The following is a 16,364-nucleotide window of genomic DNA, read 5'->3' as shown; positions in this document are numbered from 1 at the left end:
GAGCAGGTTTAATTATGATTCCGTGGCAGGTGAAGCTCATCTGTGAGTTTGGTGCTCAGAAATCGGGTGAGCAGCCAGACAGCTCATCCCAACCAGCAAGGGGGGTTGTGGGTCTCCCCACAAAAACCCCACATCTGTGTGCTTCTGTTCCTGACACCACTCTGTCCCTGGCACGCTGTGGACTGCTGGGTCCTCCTAACCCAGCTGGGGATGCCCTGGTCAGAGGGGTCTGGGGGCTGCTCTGCTCTGTTCCTGAGCACAAACAGTTCCTGGGAGGGCTTGGAGAGCTGCTGGTCTGAGAAGAGGAGCAAGAAAAAGCTGCATAGAGATGCTTTTCACAGGAGCAACAATCCCTTAGCTTGGCTCAGTTGCTGATGTCTTTGTGCTGTGGATCCAACATGATTCTCCCTCTCTCCCCTGCCCTAACACATGTACTTGTACAGTCACATGCTAATTCAGGTTAAATAGCTGCATCTCCTAGAAATTGATCCTTTTCTAAGATGCTTTTTGGGTGCTTCTAATCCTGAAGCATTGTCCCGGGAAAGTGACACTGTGCAGATGAAGCAACCCTTGCTGTGTAAAAAAGTAATCAACACTTGCTACTATGAATATGTGCTGTGAAATGAAAAATGCTGCATTCCTGAAGAAATCTAAGTATTGTTACAGCTTGACTGTAGCACTTCTGTTGCTGAGGCTGCACTGCAGCTTGGAAGCAGATACTTAAAATTCATTGGTTTGTGATGGTTTTTTTTTTTCCTCTTGACAAGGATAGAATAAAACCTGTCTTTCTCCATGGCTATAGGAACATAACCTTGTGGAGTTTTTGTTGGGGGAATTCAGGCATTTACTGATGTCTTCGATAATTCCTTTCTAAATGCTTTAGCTTAGAGCATTTGCATAAAACCTTATCTCACTTAACAAGTTCAGATTTTTTCAGTTTTAGAAGATCTAGGAATTTGGATGTGTACTAATGACCTTGGGACATTTGTTTTTAGGTCCTGTGGAATGGGGTGGCCTCAGCCCAAGGGAGACTGGAACTCACCCAAGGGAGGTGGAACTTGCCCCTGCTGATGGGGAAAGTCCTGTTGCTGTAGTACATGAGGACTTGTTTCCCTGTTGCATAGCTGGATCAGCTTGCTGAGGAGTGACATGAGTAGCCATGCCACCAGCTCTGGTGCTCCTGTGGAATCAGTACTTGGTCGTGTTGAGTGGCAGAGTTGTCAGGGTTGGTACAGGCTGTGCTGTATCCAGTGAGATGACAGAGGATGTGCTGCATGTCCAGAGCCTGCTTCTGAACAAAGCACTGGGTGGTGTGAGCACACTTTTTTGTCAAAGCTGGTGGCCTTGCTGGCCAGCTCCTTCATTGCTCGGAGCTTCATGCCATGCCTTCAGCTTTTGTTTGCCACGAAATTAAGACAAGTCTGGCATCTCTGGCCTTTTTGGGGTTATCTGGCTGGTAAAGCAAGGATGCAATGCACCCTGTTGGTTGGGATTCATCTCTTCATTTTGCAATGTGGAACAGCCAGGATGGTGGTAGTGATGCTGGTGTCTCCGCTGTCAGACAAGCCAGGAGCTTGTCTGAGGTACATACCCGCTGCATGGGTATGGGAAAAGTGGGAATACAGAGACAGCAAAAAGATACAATCTGTGCGTTTAACCACCTCCATCAGGGTATACTGGAAAGAGGAAGATTGTTCCTTTGGAAGGAAGGAGGTTCCTGTGGTCTTGGTCATAAACTAAAGTAAAAGAGTAGCTAAATATTAATAATGAGACTAGGTAAGGTGTGTCTCTGGCACATACCTGGAGCATGAAGTGTGAGCAGCAGTGATAAAGTGATATGTATGCTGAGTCTCTGCCTAGTGGAAAGAAATGCTGTCTGATTTGAACTGAGGAATAACTGAAAAACCAAATCCTCAGCTGCCTTGTGCCATTTCTGAGCTGGCAGAAGTACTGTTAAGTGGGCTTTAAATTACCCAAGATAGATGGGAAAGGGGAATGCAAGAGAGCAAGTAGCATTATAACTTCCATGTTAACACAAATTTGATCTGTTGGCAAAATATATTCATAGTGGATCATTAAAAATAAACGATGTTTGTGAGAGTAAATCAGTCAAACTCACTTGGTGATGCAAATCTCACTTTTGCTGTCCTCAGATGCGTGAGCAGCCTTCAATAGTTGTTGATTTGTATCGACTCCCTTGCAATGTGTGAAGTACTGAGCTATGTTTAGTGCTTTGTACAGTTCTGCCTATAAACACAGTTCAGCATGATTTTTTTTTGGCTTAACTACATGGTAAATCAAGGCTTTGTTACTTTGGATGAAAAAGATACTAAACCTATTAATTTTATACTCTTACCTTCTAACTCTACATCTCCTAAAGCTTTACTCTCAGAAGGTTGTTCTGGAAATTTGTTCTTATTCTGACATTCCTGTTCTTTTTTATACAGTATGGCTTTTCAGGATCTGAGAACACATTGCCTCAACACTTACAGCAACAGTAGTAGATTGTAAAGCTCATATTGTGAATTCTAAGTGCTGCATTCATGAGCTGAGGGCTGTGCAACCTGTGCATTGGATCAGAAGTGTGTTGCCATGCTTTCATTTCCAAAGGCTGTCCTCAGTGCTAACTCACAAGGCTGAGTCTGCTGAAGTAGTTTTGGTTTGCCACTCTTGAAGGAATGGCAGGGACTGCAGACTGCAGGGCTGTGCTTATGCTTGGGTGAGTGTTCTGTATCTGGAATTCACAGCTGCTTTGCAAGCAGAAGGATTTTTGTTCTCCTGTGTTCTCCACTGCTCTGACATCATCTCAACTAGGCATCTGCTCTGATTCTTGCAGGCAGCCAGAAATACTCCTGTCCATACCTGGTACTGCTGAGTTTACAACGGCATTGAAGGGGCCCTGTGGGTGCCCCTTGGGGGTTCTTGTGGCTTGGTAATTTCCTCTGTGTAGCAGGGTTCTGCTCTATCTGGCCAGATTTCCAAGGTGGAAGGCTGATGTCAGATCAGAGGCATGCAGTAATGTTTTCAGACACTGCACAAGAGCTGACTGCCTGCAGCTGATGGGACTTAGGGCAAGGAGCAGAAGATGCTCTGGTGATGCCCTGCTGCTTGCCTAGACTGTGTTCTGCAAGGGGTGCAGACCAGAGAGCCTGCCAATATTGCTGTTGGGGATTGGGACCATCAGATAGATCTGTACCTCACTCAGAACATTTATAATGCAAAAACAGCAAGCAGGCAGCCCTACCAAAGCTGCTGTATGAGCAATTAGCCCAATGCTAGCAGGAGGTGAACCAGGGAGCAGCATGCCAACCATGTGCATGTAAAACAAACTCCTGTGCTTCCCTTGTCCTTTCTAAATAGGGTTTCATCCTAGCAATGCTTGTTTTCTACACTGGGGAGATTAGATGAGTCCAGGGAGGCCACCCTGGGGTTGTCTGACTTCCCTCTTCAAATGTCATGTGAATAAAGGGCACAGGAGCTGACAAGAGGCAGCTGTTGCAGGAGGCATTTGCAGTTCACAGATGCTGGGGAGAAGTACAGCACCATGCTTTACTTCTGAAGGAATTCAGGTTTGCAATCACTGTACATGAAGTGTAAATTCAGTGTCTGATGAGCCCAGTTGTGGAGTGAATCCCAAATCTCTTGCCCATCATTCCTGCCTGGATGGTCAGCCCAGTGCTCCCTGCACTGCATGTGTTCCTGAATGCTGAGGTAGGGCAATTATTCCATACTTGCCTCCTTGCTGAGATCTCAAATATTTATCTTTTTCTGACAGTAGCTATTGGTTCCCTGCTCTTGGAGCTGTACTGTGGGGGGAGTTTGTCCTATACACTTCCTTATCTTGAGGCATCTTGCCAATATAAACTGCTGCCACCCACACTAGGCAGCCTTTCAGGGAAGCAGGAATGCAGGCTGTAGGAGCAGAGACAGAGCCTTCCAGTTTATAATCTCCCAAATATGTCAGGGAACTAGTCTGACTACTCTGGATGCTTGGTAGGTAATTTACCCCATACTCTGAAGTGACCAGTCCCCTCCTAAAGAAACAGTTGTGCTTCCAAGTGAAGAGAAAGCTGACTTAGTTTTAGTTAATCTGCTCAGGCTGTGCTTGTGGCAAGGCTGCTTTTCATCCTAGAAGAACTGAAAGCAAACTTAAAAACCAATGTCAGCTATTTAAAATTAAAGATGTTTGAATTACTTGCATGGTTAAATTCCAACTCCTGCATGCTTTTAATTCAGTGGTGTTGTACTGTTCTCATCAAGTTGTACCTTACACTTTTATTTCTTTTCTGCTTAATTGGTTCAGGAAAGCATGCAGGATATAGAGGCTGGCAGGCAAGTTAATGTTGTGAGAAGCCTCATCTCCCATTTCTTGACTTTTTAACCTTGAACTATCCCAGGAATTTTTGATTTGAGTGATTAAGAAGGTATGACTGACCTCCTGCTTGCAGAACCGGTTTGTTAATCGCTGGGAATGATCTAAAATCTGCAAGTGGTTTTTGATAGCCTTCTCCTTGCAAATAACTTCGTTGTTCTTTTCTTCCAGAGGTAAATGATCCGCACTGAAGAGACATACACAGGCAAACAGACTGTCAGTGTGTGCAGAGTAGGGCTTGTAAACATGCAGGCCTTTGCAGAAGTGGATAGAACAAGCAAGCAGCTGACTGTACTGGTGCTCTAGGCATAGTTTTGTGCCTGGTAGGGTCATAAACAATGTATTATATAGATTAATGCTTCTGTGAATCTGTTTGACTACCAGGAATGTATAAATGCATTTCTGTTCAGAATACCTGAAATACAGACTGGTGCCTGACTTTCATGTGTCTTTGGTGTCTCCTGATCTCTTTTGTGGAAAATCTGCTTGGGCAGTATGTGACTAATTTCTGTGTAAAAGAAGAATTTAAGCGTTACCTGCACATGTGAAAGCAGTAAAGGGTCTAATTGGCAAATTACACACAGCTCAAGATCACCTTAATGAGGTACACAGGTTACCCTCATGGCCTGGCCAGAAAACATCACTGAGTTCTTGAGTGTCAGTAAAAATGTATAGAATTAGGATAGCTTGGAAAATAAGCTCTGAGGATAGATGTTGGACTTGCTTGTCCTAGAGGTGGCCCAGTGCATGAAGCATCAGGGGCCAGGAGGAAATACAAGGGGAAAGAGGTCTTCAGGAGGCTGAGAAGATGCTCAATAACCACGGCAATGAAAACAACCGCTTCTGAAAAGCAAACAGCTCTGCAGTTTGACTTGCTTGAGGAGATGTGTGGTTTATCTTAAGCCATTTCTCTTGGTAATATTTATGTTGTAGTTTAAGCAAATTTGTTTGGGTTACACTAACAGCTTCAAAATGTTTTTTTTCTCAGAGTTGACCCCATTTTATTATAAGAGTGTAATTCTCTTCCTAGTTATCCTTTATCACAGCAAGACCGGGACCACACACTGGCAGTCACTGAAATGACATATGCTTGGGGTAACCAGAAGTTTAAGGTGACTGGGCCTTTGTGTGGGTTTTGGCATAATGTCTCCCTTCCAAACTTTGAAATGTTGTGTTTGATCTCTCATAACTATACTCTCCTTGGAGTATAGTTAAGAAGTTTCTGAAATCTGTTATCACTTTTTAAAAGCTTCTCCTTGTTACCTGGCAAGCAGATTGGTGTTCATGGGTCCCCTCTGCTAATGGTGGTCCTGAATTGGGCCTTTCTGCTCCTCTGGGTGTAGAGGTCTCCCCCTCCAGCTGCCCTGCAGTTGGTGAGGTGTTGGTGCCACTGAGGTGTCACTTGGCCTGGAGCTGCCTACTGTGTCCCTGCTGTGCCCCTGCTGAGGATGCTGTTGGGGATGAGCTGTTCCCATTCCCTGTTTCCTAAACTGCTGTTGGAGTGGGAGTCCAAGGGAGCATTTCGTGGTGCACAGGTGTGTGGGGATGGGGTGAGAAAAGCTTTGCCAGCAAGATCATAAAACATTCACAGCCACACCTGCAGCCTCCAAAGGCAATCCTCCCTGCAGTGAGAGAAGATGCTCCCAGGGAAAATAGTTACTATAGTGACGAATGGCCCTGGTGTGTTTGAGGGCTGGATCACCAAGTTGAGTAATAAATGTGTAGGTGTCTATTTTTAAAAGCTTTTGTGAGGAGGAGATTGCAGACAAATTTTCTAGGAGTACAGCAAAGTGATAGGTTTTTCTGTGCTGAAGTTTAAAAATAATCATCGTCTGTCTTGAGAATGAGATGACCTCATTAAAAACAAAGAAGCTTGTATGTCATCCTGTGGAGCCTCCTGGCACTGGTTCTTGCAGCAGCCTTCTGAGTTCCAGCAGCAGCTCTGCTGGAAGTTTGAGTTCCTCAAAACTCCGTGTGCACAGCAAGCCCAGTGTCACAGCTGGAACTGAGGTGCCTTTAGCTCATCCTGGTCTGTGTAGCACATCCTGGCACATAATGAGCAGTGAGTTTTATTCAAACAAGAAATGAGGATATGCTGTGTAAAAAATAAATAAATAAACAGAAGCCATTGAAAATAAAACCTGACTCCAAGCTTCTCCTGCAAAATGCTGGAAAAGCTTTTTGGGTTGAAAAGCTGTTTGGTTTTGGAAGAGAAATGGTATGAGTGGAAGTACCTGCCACAACTCATTATTGTGTCCTCTGGCTTGGCTTCTTGCCCAAGGGCTTGTCTGCCTCGCACCTGCTGTGTACCTGTGAGTGCAGGAGGGAACGGGAGAGCTCAGCAGGGCTGGCAGGGTGTTTGTCAGGGTCTGGTGGCTCAGGCTGTGGCTGTAAGAGGAGCTGACAGGAGGATCCTGAGTGATGCAGGTGCTGCCTTTGTTCCTGGTGCAGCAAGCTGCTGCTGTGGGTGCAGCGAAGTGCAGGAAATCCCCTGGGCTGTCCTCTCACCATAGAGTCATGAAGGATTTCGTCCCAGGCCATGTGATCTGTGCTGAACTGATTACAGCAAGGCTCTCCTGTTTAAATGGCTTTACTTTGTTAGGGGCTCTGAGGAGCCCTGCAAACACAGGGATTAAGTGGGTTTATGCATGCTGTGGAAGCCTGGCCCTGGCTGTTGGTTTATAAACCTTCCCTTCTCGCTGACCCAAGCTCAGTGTTTGCTAAGTGCACATCCACCTGTGTGCACTTCCATCCTCGTGGCTGTGAGCCTCACCAGGAGCTGCTCATGGTTTGCTGCTGGAGGCCCCAAACTGCTACCAAAATGCAGTAATTACAGAAATAACATTTCCTGATTTAGACAGTTCAGAATTGATTTCTGTTACCACTGCAGTATTAACTGCAGATTTGTAAGTGGCACAGGTCACCCATCTCCAGCTCCTGCTAGGAATCTCTGTACAGCCATGTTTAACAAACCTTCTGTCAATCAAAAACTGGTTATACAAGGATTATTTGCCTTCACTTTCCCATGTAATGAGGTTTTTGATTGACAACAGTAGAGTTCAAGAATATAGAAAGGCTTTCTGAATCTAAGATGAGCAAGTTTTCATTTAATACTGTTTGCACATGATAACATTGGCTTCCAGTTTTATCTGTGATAGAAACTGAAGGTGATCAAAAATCAGAAATGTAGAAACCCTTCTCATTTTAAAGTAATGTGACTTAGAAAATAGAGGTAGGAAGCTAACTTTGAATTTTGTGCTGTGGGAGTGGGATTTGGACATCATTTGCTGTACAAATAGTTGAGCTACTGTGGGCAAACATTTTGCAAAGATGGAAGTGTCTCAGGATGTTCAGCAGGGCTGGTGGGAGCAGTGGCTTTACCCTCTGCCTCAAGACTGTCAGATGCTCCTCAGATTAGGAAGTTGGGTCATGCTGTTTTTTTAGCTCTGTTGCCAGGATTAGTTTCTGAACAGCCACCTTGACCTGCTGGGTGTGGTGGTTGATGTGGGTACCTGTTTTCCAGGTGTCCTAATGAGGAATTGCAGTTGTTCAAGTAAATTTGAATTTCTTGAATGAATTGAAATATAAAAATTGCATACTGGAAGCTAAGGAAATATCATGAAAATGGATAAATGTAGGTTGATATGTCTTTTTTCAAAATACTAATTATTCCTAATAGTGACCCCAATTTAAACATACCTATGGGGGAATGGCAGTCACAGGTATGATGAATGTGAGATGTGGGTGAATTCCTATAAGGTGAACTAGAAGGCCAGAGTTAGGCTATGATTTACAAATATCTTCTCTAGCTCAGGCTAGTTTCCCTGAGCTCCAGGCTCAGCCTCCAGCTTAGAAGCAGATGAAGCACTTGAGGAGCTGTTCAGACCTAACTGATGCCTGATGGGTGTCAGAGCAAAGGGAGCATGGCTGGGAGGTGCAAACAAACTCCTGTCAAACCCCAAGTGTCGTCTCTTTTAACTAGGCCGGTTTGGGTTTCATAAAAAGTGCTACATGTACAGACCTTAATTTTGCCCCTTGGTTCCCTCTTTGTGGCTGGAGATCAGAAGTCATAGAGTCAGGATTTTCTGAGCTTTTGGGTGCATTGCTTTCATGTGAAAGCTGAGTGAATGCATCTGAAGGTTTCCCTAAGGAAGGAGGGTAAGGAATGCAGAAACCACTTTGCAGGTGCCCTTCCTTAGTTACAGGCAGGTGGATACATTTTTGTGCATTGCTGCTTTGAGTCCAGCTACAGGGAGAGCCTATTGTGTGGTAATGTGGTTTGCCTGAGCTGATGAGATGTTTTTCAAGGCAGCTAGGAAGCTTTGTGAATTGTAAAGGAGAGGTTTCAAAGGAATAGTCCTGCAGATGTGTCCTAGCTTTAACTTCCCACATGCAGAGGAACAGTCCTGTTTTATGCAGCAGTAATGCTCTAACTAAATCATGTCCTGCTGGGAGAAAGAAGCTTCTCCTTTTGCTCTTTAATCCATCATTGTGAGTATGCTTGGGGAAACACTGCATTTTTGGATCCCTTCTGGAAAATTGGTTTATTTTAGTCTTCATAACAACCCCTAAAATCATATCTTATAACAAAGAAATAATCTCTTTTTTCTTTTTCTGCTGTATTCAGAGTCTTGCTACGCAATATATTACATGTCTTTCATCTATTTGTGCCACTGCTACTTTGATTTGTGACAGTTTTTCCCACAACAGCTAGGGAAAGGAGCTTAGAAAAGTAAGTAATATGGTTATGAAGCTGCAGTTACTTGGGGAAATAGCTATTTTGTCTATAACAAATGGAATTACACTCTTAGTTATAAAACTAATAATTATTCTGTTTGCTAGTTGAATGACAGATTTCTCCTCTGTACAAATGGGATAGTTGGAAGCTTTGGGCAGCCAGGAAGGAGGGCATTAGTCTGTGCTTGGTGATGGGTGCTCCTTGTGAGATATGCTGGAAATATCAGTCTCAAAAGTGAAATAATTGTCTGTTTCTGAGCCCTAGTAACTGGCAAGTCTCCAGTTGGCTTGTGTCATTGCTATAGCAGACTGATCCTGCCTTGCTTTTTTCTTCCTTTTTCCAAAACTCTAACTGAAAGAACTGGCTGGATGTAGTTCATGCATTGCATTTCATATGGAAAATAGGAATAAGCATCCTTCAGTTGCTTGGTCCTGGCTTCCTATTGAGTCTGACAGTTTCTGAGCACTTTTATAAGGAATTCAGCTGCTCCTAACAAAATAAGACTGGACAAAAGCTGAACAGAAGCTTTGTAAGTTTGGTGTTACCAAACTTACACCAAAGTTGGCACTACAGTGCCATTCCCTGATGAAAGTGTTCCAAAGACCTAGGGCTGATAGTGCAGCTCCACGCTGGTTTTTGTTTTTTACAAAGACAGGGTTTAATATTAATGTTAGAGGTGATTCCTGAGCAGAATTCTGCAAGGAACTCCACTCCATGTAACACAAATTAATTTAGTGAGGTGTGTTTTATGTCTGCAGCGCACCCTCACCTAATGTACTCTAAGTTTGGGTTTAATTACTGCTCTCTGTTGAGGGATTCTTGCTTGGATCCCTCACCAAAGCTGTTGAGCAGTGTAGCTGGGACATGGGAGATGCATGGCTCCTGGTTTAATCACTGCAGGCCTGGATGGAGCTGGTGTGCAATGCCAGGGACTGCAAACACAGGATGGAATTGCACATCTTACAAAGCTCTCTACAGAAGTGGCAGAGCAGCAGTCCTGCCACCAATCCACAGCAGTATTTGGAGTGTTATAACCAAGTGATGCACTGCAGAAAACCCCTGGGACTTCCCGTGCCTTGCAGCCCCACCTCGATTCCTGGGGGTGGCTGTGGCCACCACAATGTAAACAAAGACATTAAACCATCAGAGAGTGCCCAGAGGATGGCCACGAGCATGGTGAGGGGTCTGGAGGGGGAGCTGCTTGAGGAGTGGCTGAGGGCACTTGGTTTGCTCAGCCTGCAAAAGAGGAGACTGAGGGAAGATCTCATTGTGGTCTGCAGCTTCCTCGTGAGGGGAAGCAGAGGAGCAGCCACCCATCTGTACCATGAGCATGACAGGACTTGAGGAAACAGCTGAGGCTGAGCCTGGAGGTTTAGGTTGGATAGAGGTGGAAGTTTTTTCAACCAGAGGGTGATGGGCACTGCCCAGGCTCCCCAGGGAATGGTTATGGCCCCAAGGATGCCAGAGCTCCCTCCAGGAGTGTTTGGACAATGCTCTCAGGGATGCCAGGGTGGGATGGTTGGGGTGTTTGTGCAGAGCCAGGGAATGGACTGGATGATCCCTGTGGGTCCCTTCCAGCTCAGCATATTCCATGATTCTGTGATCCCAGCATGACTGTGCCCCTCTCGGGGATGGGAGCAGCTCCATCTAGCTCAGCATTTAGCTCTGTGCCCTCCCTCTCCCCTACCTGTGCAGCCTCCACATGAACCACCATGGTTAAATAAAAGCAGATGTCATTTTCAGAGAGGGGGAAAGTGTTAACCCTGGAGTTTAACTTAACATTGCCAACACGTTTGCTACAGCACTTTCATCTCTGTTATCTCCAGAGAGTGGCTTGTATCTGACCTTGCTCTGTGTTTTTACCCTTGTGCATCTTTGATTTGATCAACTCAGAGCAGCACATATTGGGTACTCAGGCTGAGGAAACAGCTTGATCCACAGGGAAGAGCATGGGATAAGGGATAGCAATCACAAGCATTGAGATTCTATTTTATTTTCAGGTAATCTCTGTTTTCTATACAAACACACATTTGGTACACAGTCTAGATTAAGAACTGCAAAAATAAACCCTGCAGTAAAACTTTATTGAGAAAATTTCACAGTTCCATGTTGTGAAACTCTGAGTTCTTTTGCACAGCAGAGCTTTAAATTCAATTGAAATTTTCTGAGAGAATAGTGATTGAAACTCTGCTTTATATGGCGTAGGCAATGCATTGAAAGGGAAATGCAACAGCAGGTAAATTAGAGGTGTTAGTGGCTTACATGGCTTTTACAAAAATGTTCCCACCCCATTCTTACTGCATACCAGACTTACAGGTCATATTTAGGGGGAATTACATTAGTTGTTAAATGTTGATTTTATGTTGAAGGCTTATATATAAGTTGAAGGCTATATCTTCTGGCTGAAGGCTTTTTTCCTAAATTTCCTCTTAACAATGAGTGACTGTAAGATGTTAATATGGGAGTACCAGCTGGTTCTCAGTGCCTCCAGATGACATCTGCTCAGAACTTAGTAAAACTTGTCTGTCAGCCCTCCTTAATTACCTTTGGGTAGGGAAGACTTGCTGGAAAGCAAGTCTTGGTTATGAGTGCTCCTTGTTAGATATGCTGAAAATATCAGTCTCAAAAGTGAAATAATTGTCTGTAGTTGTCTGTGCAGTCTCTTGCAGTGGGCTGCAGAGCTGCTCTGTGTCCCTCTTTGTGCTGCTTGCATGTGGCAGAGTTGGGTGCAGCTCTGCAGGAGTTTCTCACCCCTTTGCTCTCAGTGTGTGCCTGCCTGGAGGGACTGTGGTGTTGCACAGTGTGTCCTGTGCTCTCTGCCACAAGGGCTTCTATGGGAGGGCACACTCAGCCCCCATCCATCCACCCACCCACCCACCACACAGAGCACTGGGCCTGTGTGATGGATCTCTGGGCCTCTGGCACATTGTGCTTTTGGCAGCTGGGGGTGTGAGGCACCTGCAGGATTAATTCCTCCTGCCTTGTGCCTCCCTGCAGTGCTGTTTGGTTTGTAGTTTTGTTGGTGCAAGCTGAACCTCATTAACTCTGAGTGAAAGGGAGGAAAGGGACGAGGTTTTGGTGATTAAAATCTGTGTGGCCACTCAAGGAGCGGGTACTCTCAGCTTTGTGTTTAGCCACACAGGCCTTCAGAGTGTTGCTGGCTGTGCTCTGTAATAGAAGAACTCCTCAGAGCAGTGCTGTGGAAATACTTCCTTCTTGTTCAGACGGAGTGAGTTACACGTTTTCTGATACTGAGAAACTAATCTTGTTTGTCATTAATGAAACAGAGCATATTGCAATGCAAATGAGAGAAGTTGCATGACAAGTGGTCCCACAGTCCTCAGCACTTGCTATTGATTATTCAGTCTATGCAAATTGCATTTCTCATCTTGCTCCTTCTTGTCTACATATTTTTGGTACAGGACTTGCCTGCAAACAGTCTTGTTCTTTCACTGGAGAGCAGGAATTGTTTCTGGCAAAGTTCTTAATGTTCCTTTGTCGAGCAAGTACTGGCTGAGCTGGGCAAGGCTCTGGAGCTCTGTCAGAATGAATTCATCTTGCTCTAACTATAGATGGAGAAAGGGAAGAGTTGGTGGTGTATTATTTTATAGGAACAAAGGCTTTAAAATGGTTTTCAGTTCTCTGTGGTTTTGATACTGAAGCCCTTGTGGCATTTGTTTTCTGGTCAGTTCAGTTGTTTGGAGCAGGCATGTGGGAGTGTTCTTTTATTCATGCTAAATATTATTTTGCATTTTAGGTACACTAAACCACTGACCTTTGCTGACTGCATCAGTGATGAGCTGCCCTTAGGATGGGAAGAAGCTTATGACCCTCAGGTTGGAGTCTATTACATAGACCACAACACCAGTAAGTGACATGCTAATGTGTTTTTGCAGAGTGATGTATGCCTCTATTAGAGTTTACTGAACACAAAACCACAGAGCTGCTAACAGCATGTTTTAGAGTCAATGAGAACTGTGGGTCGTGAAATCAAATCCTGTCCTTCTCCATCATACAAAGTACTTCTCTCTCTGAGCAGGAATTTGACACCTTTTGGGTTGCAATCTTCAAACTGCCAGGCATGTTCAAGCCAATACTGTGGACACACCTCTGTCAGATTTGGTTCTGCTGAGGAGTCCAGCAGTGATCTGGAGTTTGTTCTACACCTGGAATTTGTCCCTCTGGCAAGACCATCAGAAACAGTGCAAAGGTCTTGTGTGGATTCCCCTGGCAAGGGTGAACTGAATGAGCATGAGCTCCCTTGGCTGCAGGAGCTCACACTGCCTTTGCTGGAGACAAAACCCTCAAGTAAACTTGGGATGTCCTATTCAGGGCCTTTATCCTGTGCCCTCAAACTAAGCCATTGCTTACACCCTTTGCTAGATTGTTTGATAGACCAAAAGAGTTAATTTTGTAAGTTTATTTGAATTATAAGAAAATTCAGTATTTGTTATATCATTGTAGACATTATAGAATAATTGTAATGGGTTATGCTGGAACAAATCCCCTGGAAAAGTAATAAGCAAAACAAATCAGTGACTTTGATTCTCTTTACAGAACAGCTCCAGCTGCAGCCCAGAAATTCACAGCAGAGCCATGCCCAGGCCCTTTTAGGGGACCTTGCAACTCATACTGAGAGAAACTTTTAGAAGACAAAAGTGCCTTGAAGTGCTTTTAAGTTGTGGGGTTTTTAAAATCTACTTCTAGGACTTCAACTGAGAACTTAAACTTTTTTTTTTTAATTACATGATTTTTTAAAAAAATAAAAAATGTTGAATTCTGGTGCATTTTTTTTCCTTGGTGGATTTTTTCCCCCCTTGGATAATCTTCATCTTCACACCCTTCCCTTTTTCAAAACTGCCACAACTTCACCTGGCCTGAGACTGCACCCTCCAAGCTTTAGCAACTTCTCCTGGGTGTTAAAAATGCAGAATGAAAAAATCCTATTCCCATAAGCTCTAACTGACCCCCACAATACAAAGATCATGTTTCCAGGTATAAAGGTGACACAAATATTTTTATTTGGAACTTATGTAAATCCTGTGATTTTAGGATGACATATCTTTAAATGGCTTCATCCTAACTATTTTCTGTGAGGTAGGGGATGTTGATTTTTCTTTTTATTGGCAAGTTTGAAAGGGTAGGCAAGTCTACAGGGTCACACAAAGGAGATCTGCTGGGGAGAGGAGTGGACAAACTTTGCTGTAGAAGGTGCTAAGTTGCAAGGCTCAAGTTTGGACCTCCTACAGATTCTAAGACCAAGTCTGGTGTCCCTTTCACAGTCTGGGAATGGGAAAATAGCCTTGACCTGAAGCTGTGGGACATGGAAGCCTGTTGGACCCCTGGAGTGTTTCAGTTAGCTGAAGCTCCAGCGTTGTTAAGTTTGAGGTTGGACTCGGTGATCCTGAAGGCCTTTTCCAGCCTGAATGATTGAATGCAGTTGGGACAAACCAAACATGGTTTTATTTATACATTTGAGTTGGTGCAGGGTGAACATGCAAAGGTTGGAGGTCCAGGGCAGTTACCCCAGGTCTGTGCCACTCACAAACACCACAGGATTCAGGGGCATGCAGAGAAGTCTTTCAACTGTGCTGACACCTGCTTAGTGACAGTGCCTTTTGAAAACTTCCACTTGTGTGGCATGTCAGAGGCCTCTATATTTAAATGAGAATTCCAACTAAAAAGTTAAAAAGAAGAGGAGCAAACTCATGACATATTTCTTGTGCCAGCTCTAATCCAGTTCACGACAGAGCAGAACACATCCATTTACCTTAACCTAATCCAGCAGCTCAGCTTTGTGGTTCATGTTGAAGTATCCTCTGGAGAGTGTCCAAAACCTTCTTCCTCTCCAAGATCTCTGGCAGATTCCCTGGCAGGAAGGAACTGCTCAGGGTGGGAAGGGGATGGAGCCATGTTGGGTCTTGCTCATACTGCACAAGTATTTGAGACTAATTATCAGAAATGAGCCCAAGAATAGACTTAAATGAAATCTAAAGGCAGGAGCCATTAAAAGAAGCAAGATGGAGAACGATTGTAACCACATCTCTGAGGGAAAATAAATACAATTAAATTGAATTGAGTACCCAGAATATTCTTGATAAAGTGTTAATGCAGAACCTTGAGTGTGCCTCTCTGGGAGAACTTTGGAATGTGATTTGCTCAAAGAAATGATGCTGATGCAAGCATTGTAAACCTACATTCCTCCAACATGAAGCAAGCAGACTTACTTATGACAAGCTCAACATTAAATTAGGAATTCACAAGACAACAAATGATGTAATAGCCTGCATTTCTGTAGTTCTTTCATCTCACTTCTGAATGTATTATGCATTTTTCTCAGTATCTGGGCTCAGTGAGAGCCCTTGGCCAACACTTTTGTTGATTGGTTTTACTTGTTTGAAAACCAGAGCTCAGAGCTGCAATCAAGGGGTTACTGTTAGTGCTTTGATTACTGAAAAGCTTGAGGTGAATGTTTAGAATAAATCTGGACACAAAGCATTTCAATACCTTAGTGTGTTGTCCATCCTCTCTGTGAGCTGTCTGCTGAGCATTCCCTGGGTCAGATTGTGGATGGGCTTGGAGCACTGGCAGTGCTTCACCACCTCACAGAGGTGTTCAGGATTGGAGGCTTTTTCAATCTTCCTCCTCATCGCTTATAATAGAGGAATTCTCCTGCAGCAGCTTCTACCACCCTTCTTGGAATTCTAGGAAGAATGGGCTGCTAGTCTAAGAGAAAACTGGAAATAACCAGGCTTGAAGACTTATCTTGAGGTAGCGTTACAATCCAGTGTCCTGCATCAGACTTCAAGAGCCACAGGCACTTTGCCAATATACTTTTTATGGTGGAAATTAGGGAGCCCTAAGTCGCAGTTGCTGGTGACTGTGCAGTCATGTCCAGAGGAGCTGCATATCTGGGAATGTGGGGGCAGCTCCCTGGGTAACAGCAGACTTTCCCCTTCTGGTTCAGCTGTGGAGAAAAGGGTTACTTCATCTGGGTTCTGGTTATCTGGAAAATGGGATCTGGGGGCAAGGATCAAGGCAGGAGCATGGGGATGTCAGAGGCTTACAGGTTTTGTGCCCTCCTGATCTTCCTTTTGCTCCCTCTAAGACCACAGTGCTATCCATAAGGGCCCCTACAGCTGGTACAAGCAGCTGCTTTTCCCTCATATTATTTTGGGGCAGTTTTTCAGGTCCAGGCCTAGCTTTAATATTATATCAGCTGAAATATTGCTTCTGCTTGCAGGAGCTGTAAAG

General features: G+C 44.4%; 1 protein-coding gene across 1 annotated transcript in view; it reads left to right on the top strand.

Annotated features, from left to right (window-relative positions):
- The window catches only part of WWC1 (WW and C2 domain containing 1), a 66,878-nt gene that overhangs the window by 17,554 nt on the left and 32,960 nt on the right, over window positions 1–16,364 (top strand). Inside the window, exon 2 of the mRNA XM_030957273.1 lies at window positions 12,868–12,977. Within this exon, the coding sequence (XP_030813133.1) occupies window positions 12,868–12,977 (110 nt within the window). The remainder of the gene's footprint in view (window positions 1–12,867; window positions 12,978–16,364) is intronic.

Source organism: Camarhynchus parvulus, chromosome 13 (genome assembly GCF_901933205.1).
Source record: "Camarhynchus parvulus chromosome 13, STF_HiC, whole genome shotgun sequence".
In the NCBI taxonomy this organism is placed as follows: domain Eukaryota; kingdom Metazoa; phylum Chordata; class Aves; order Passeriformes; family Thraupidae; genus Camarhynchus; species Camarhynchus parvulus.
The sequence above is the reverse complement of the archived record's forward strand: the minus strand, read 5'-3'. Positions and strand labels throughout refer to the sequence as shown.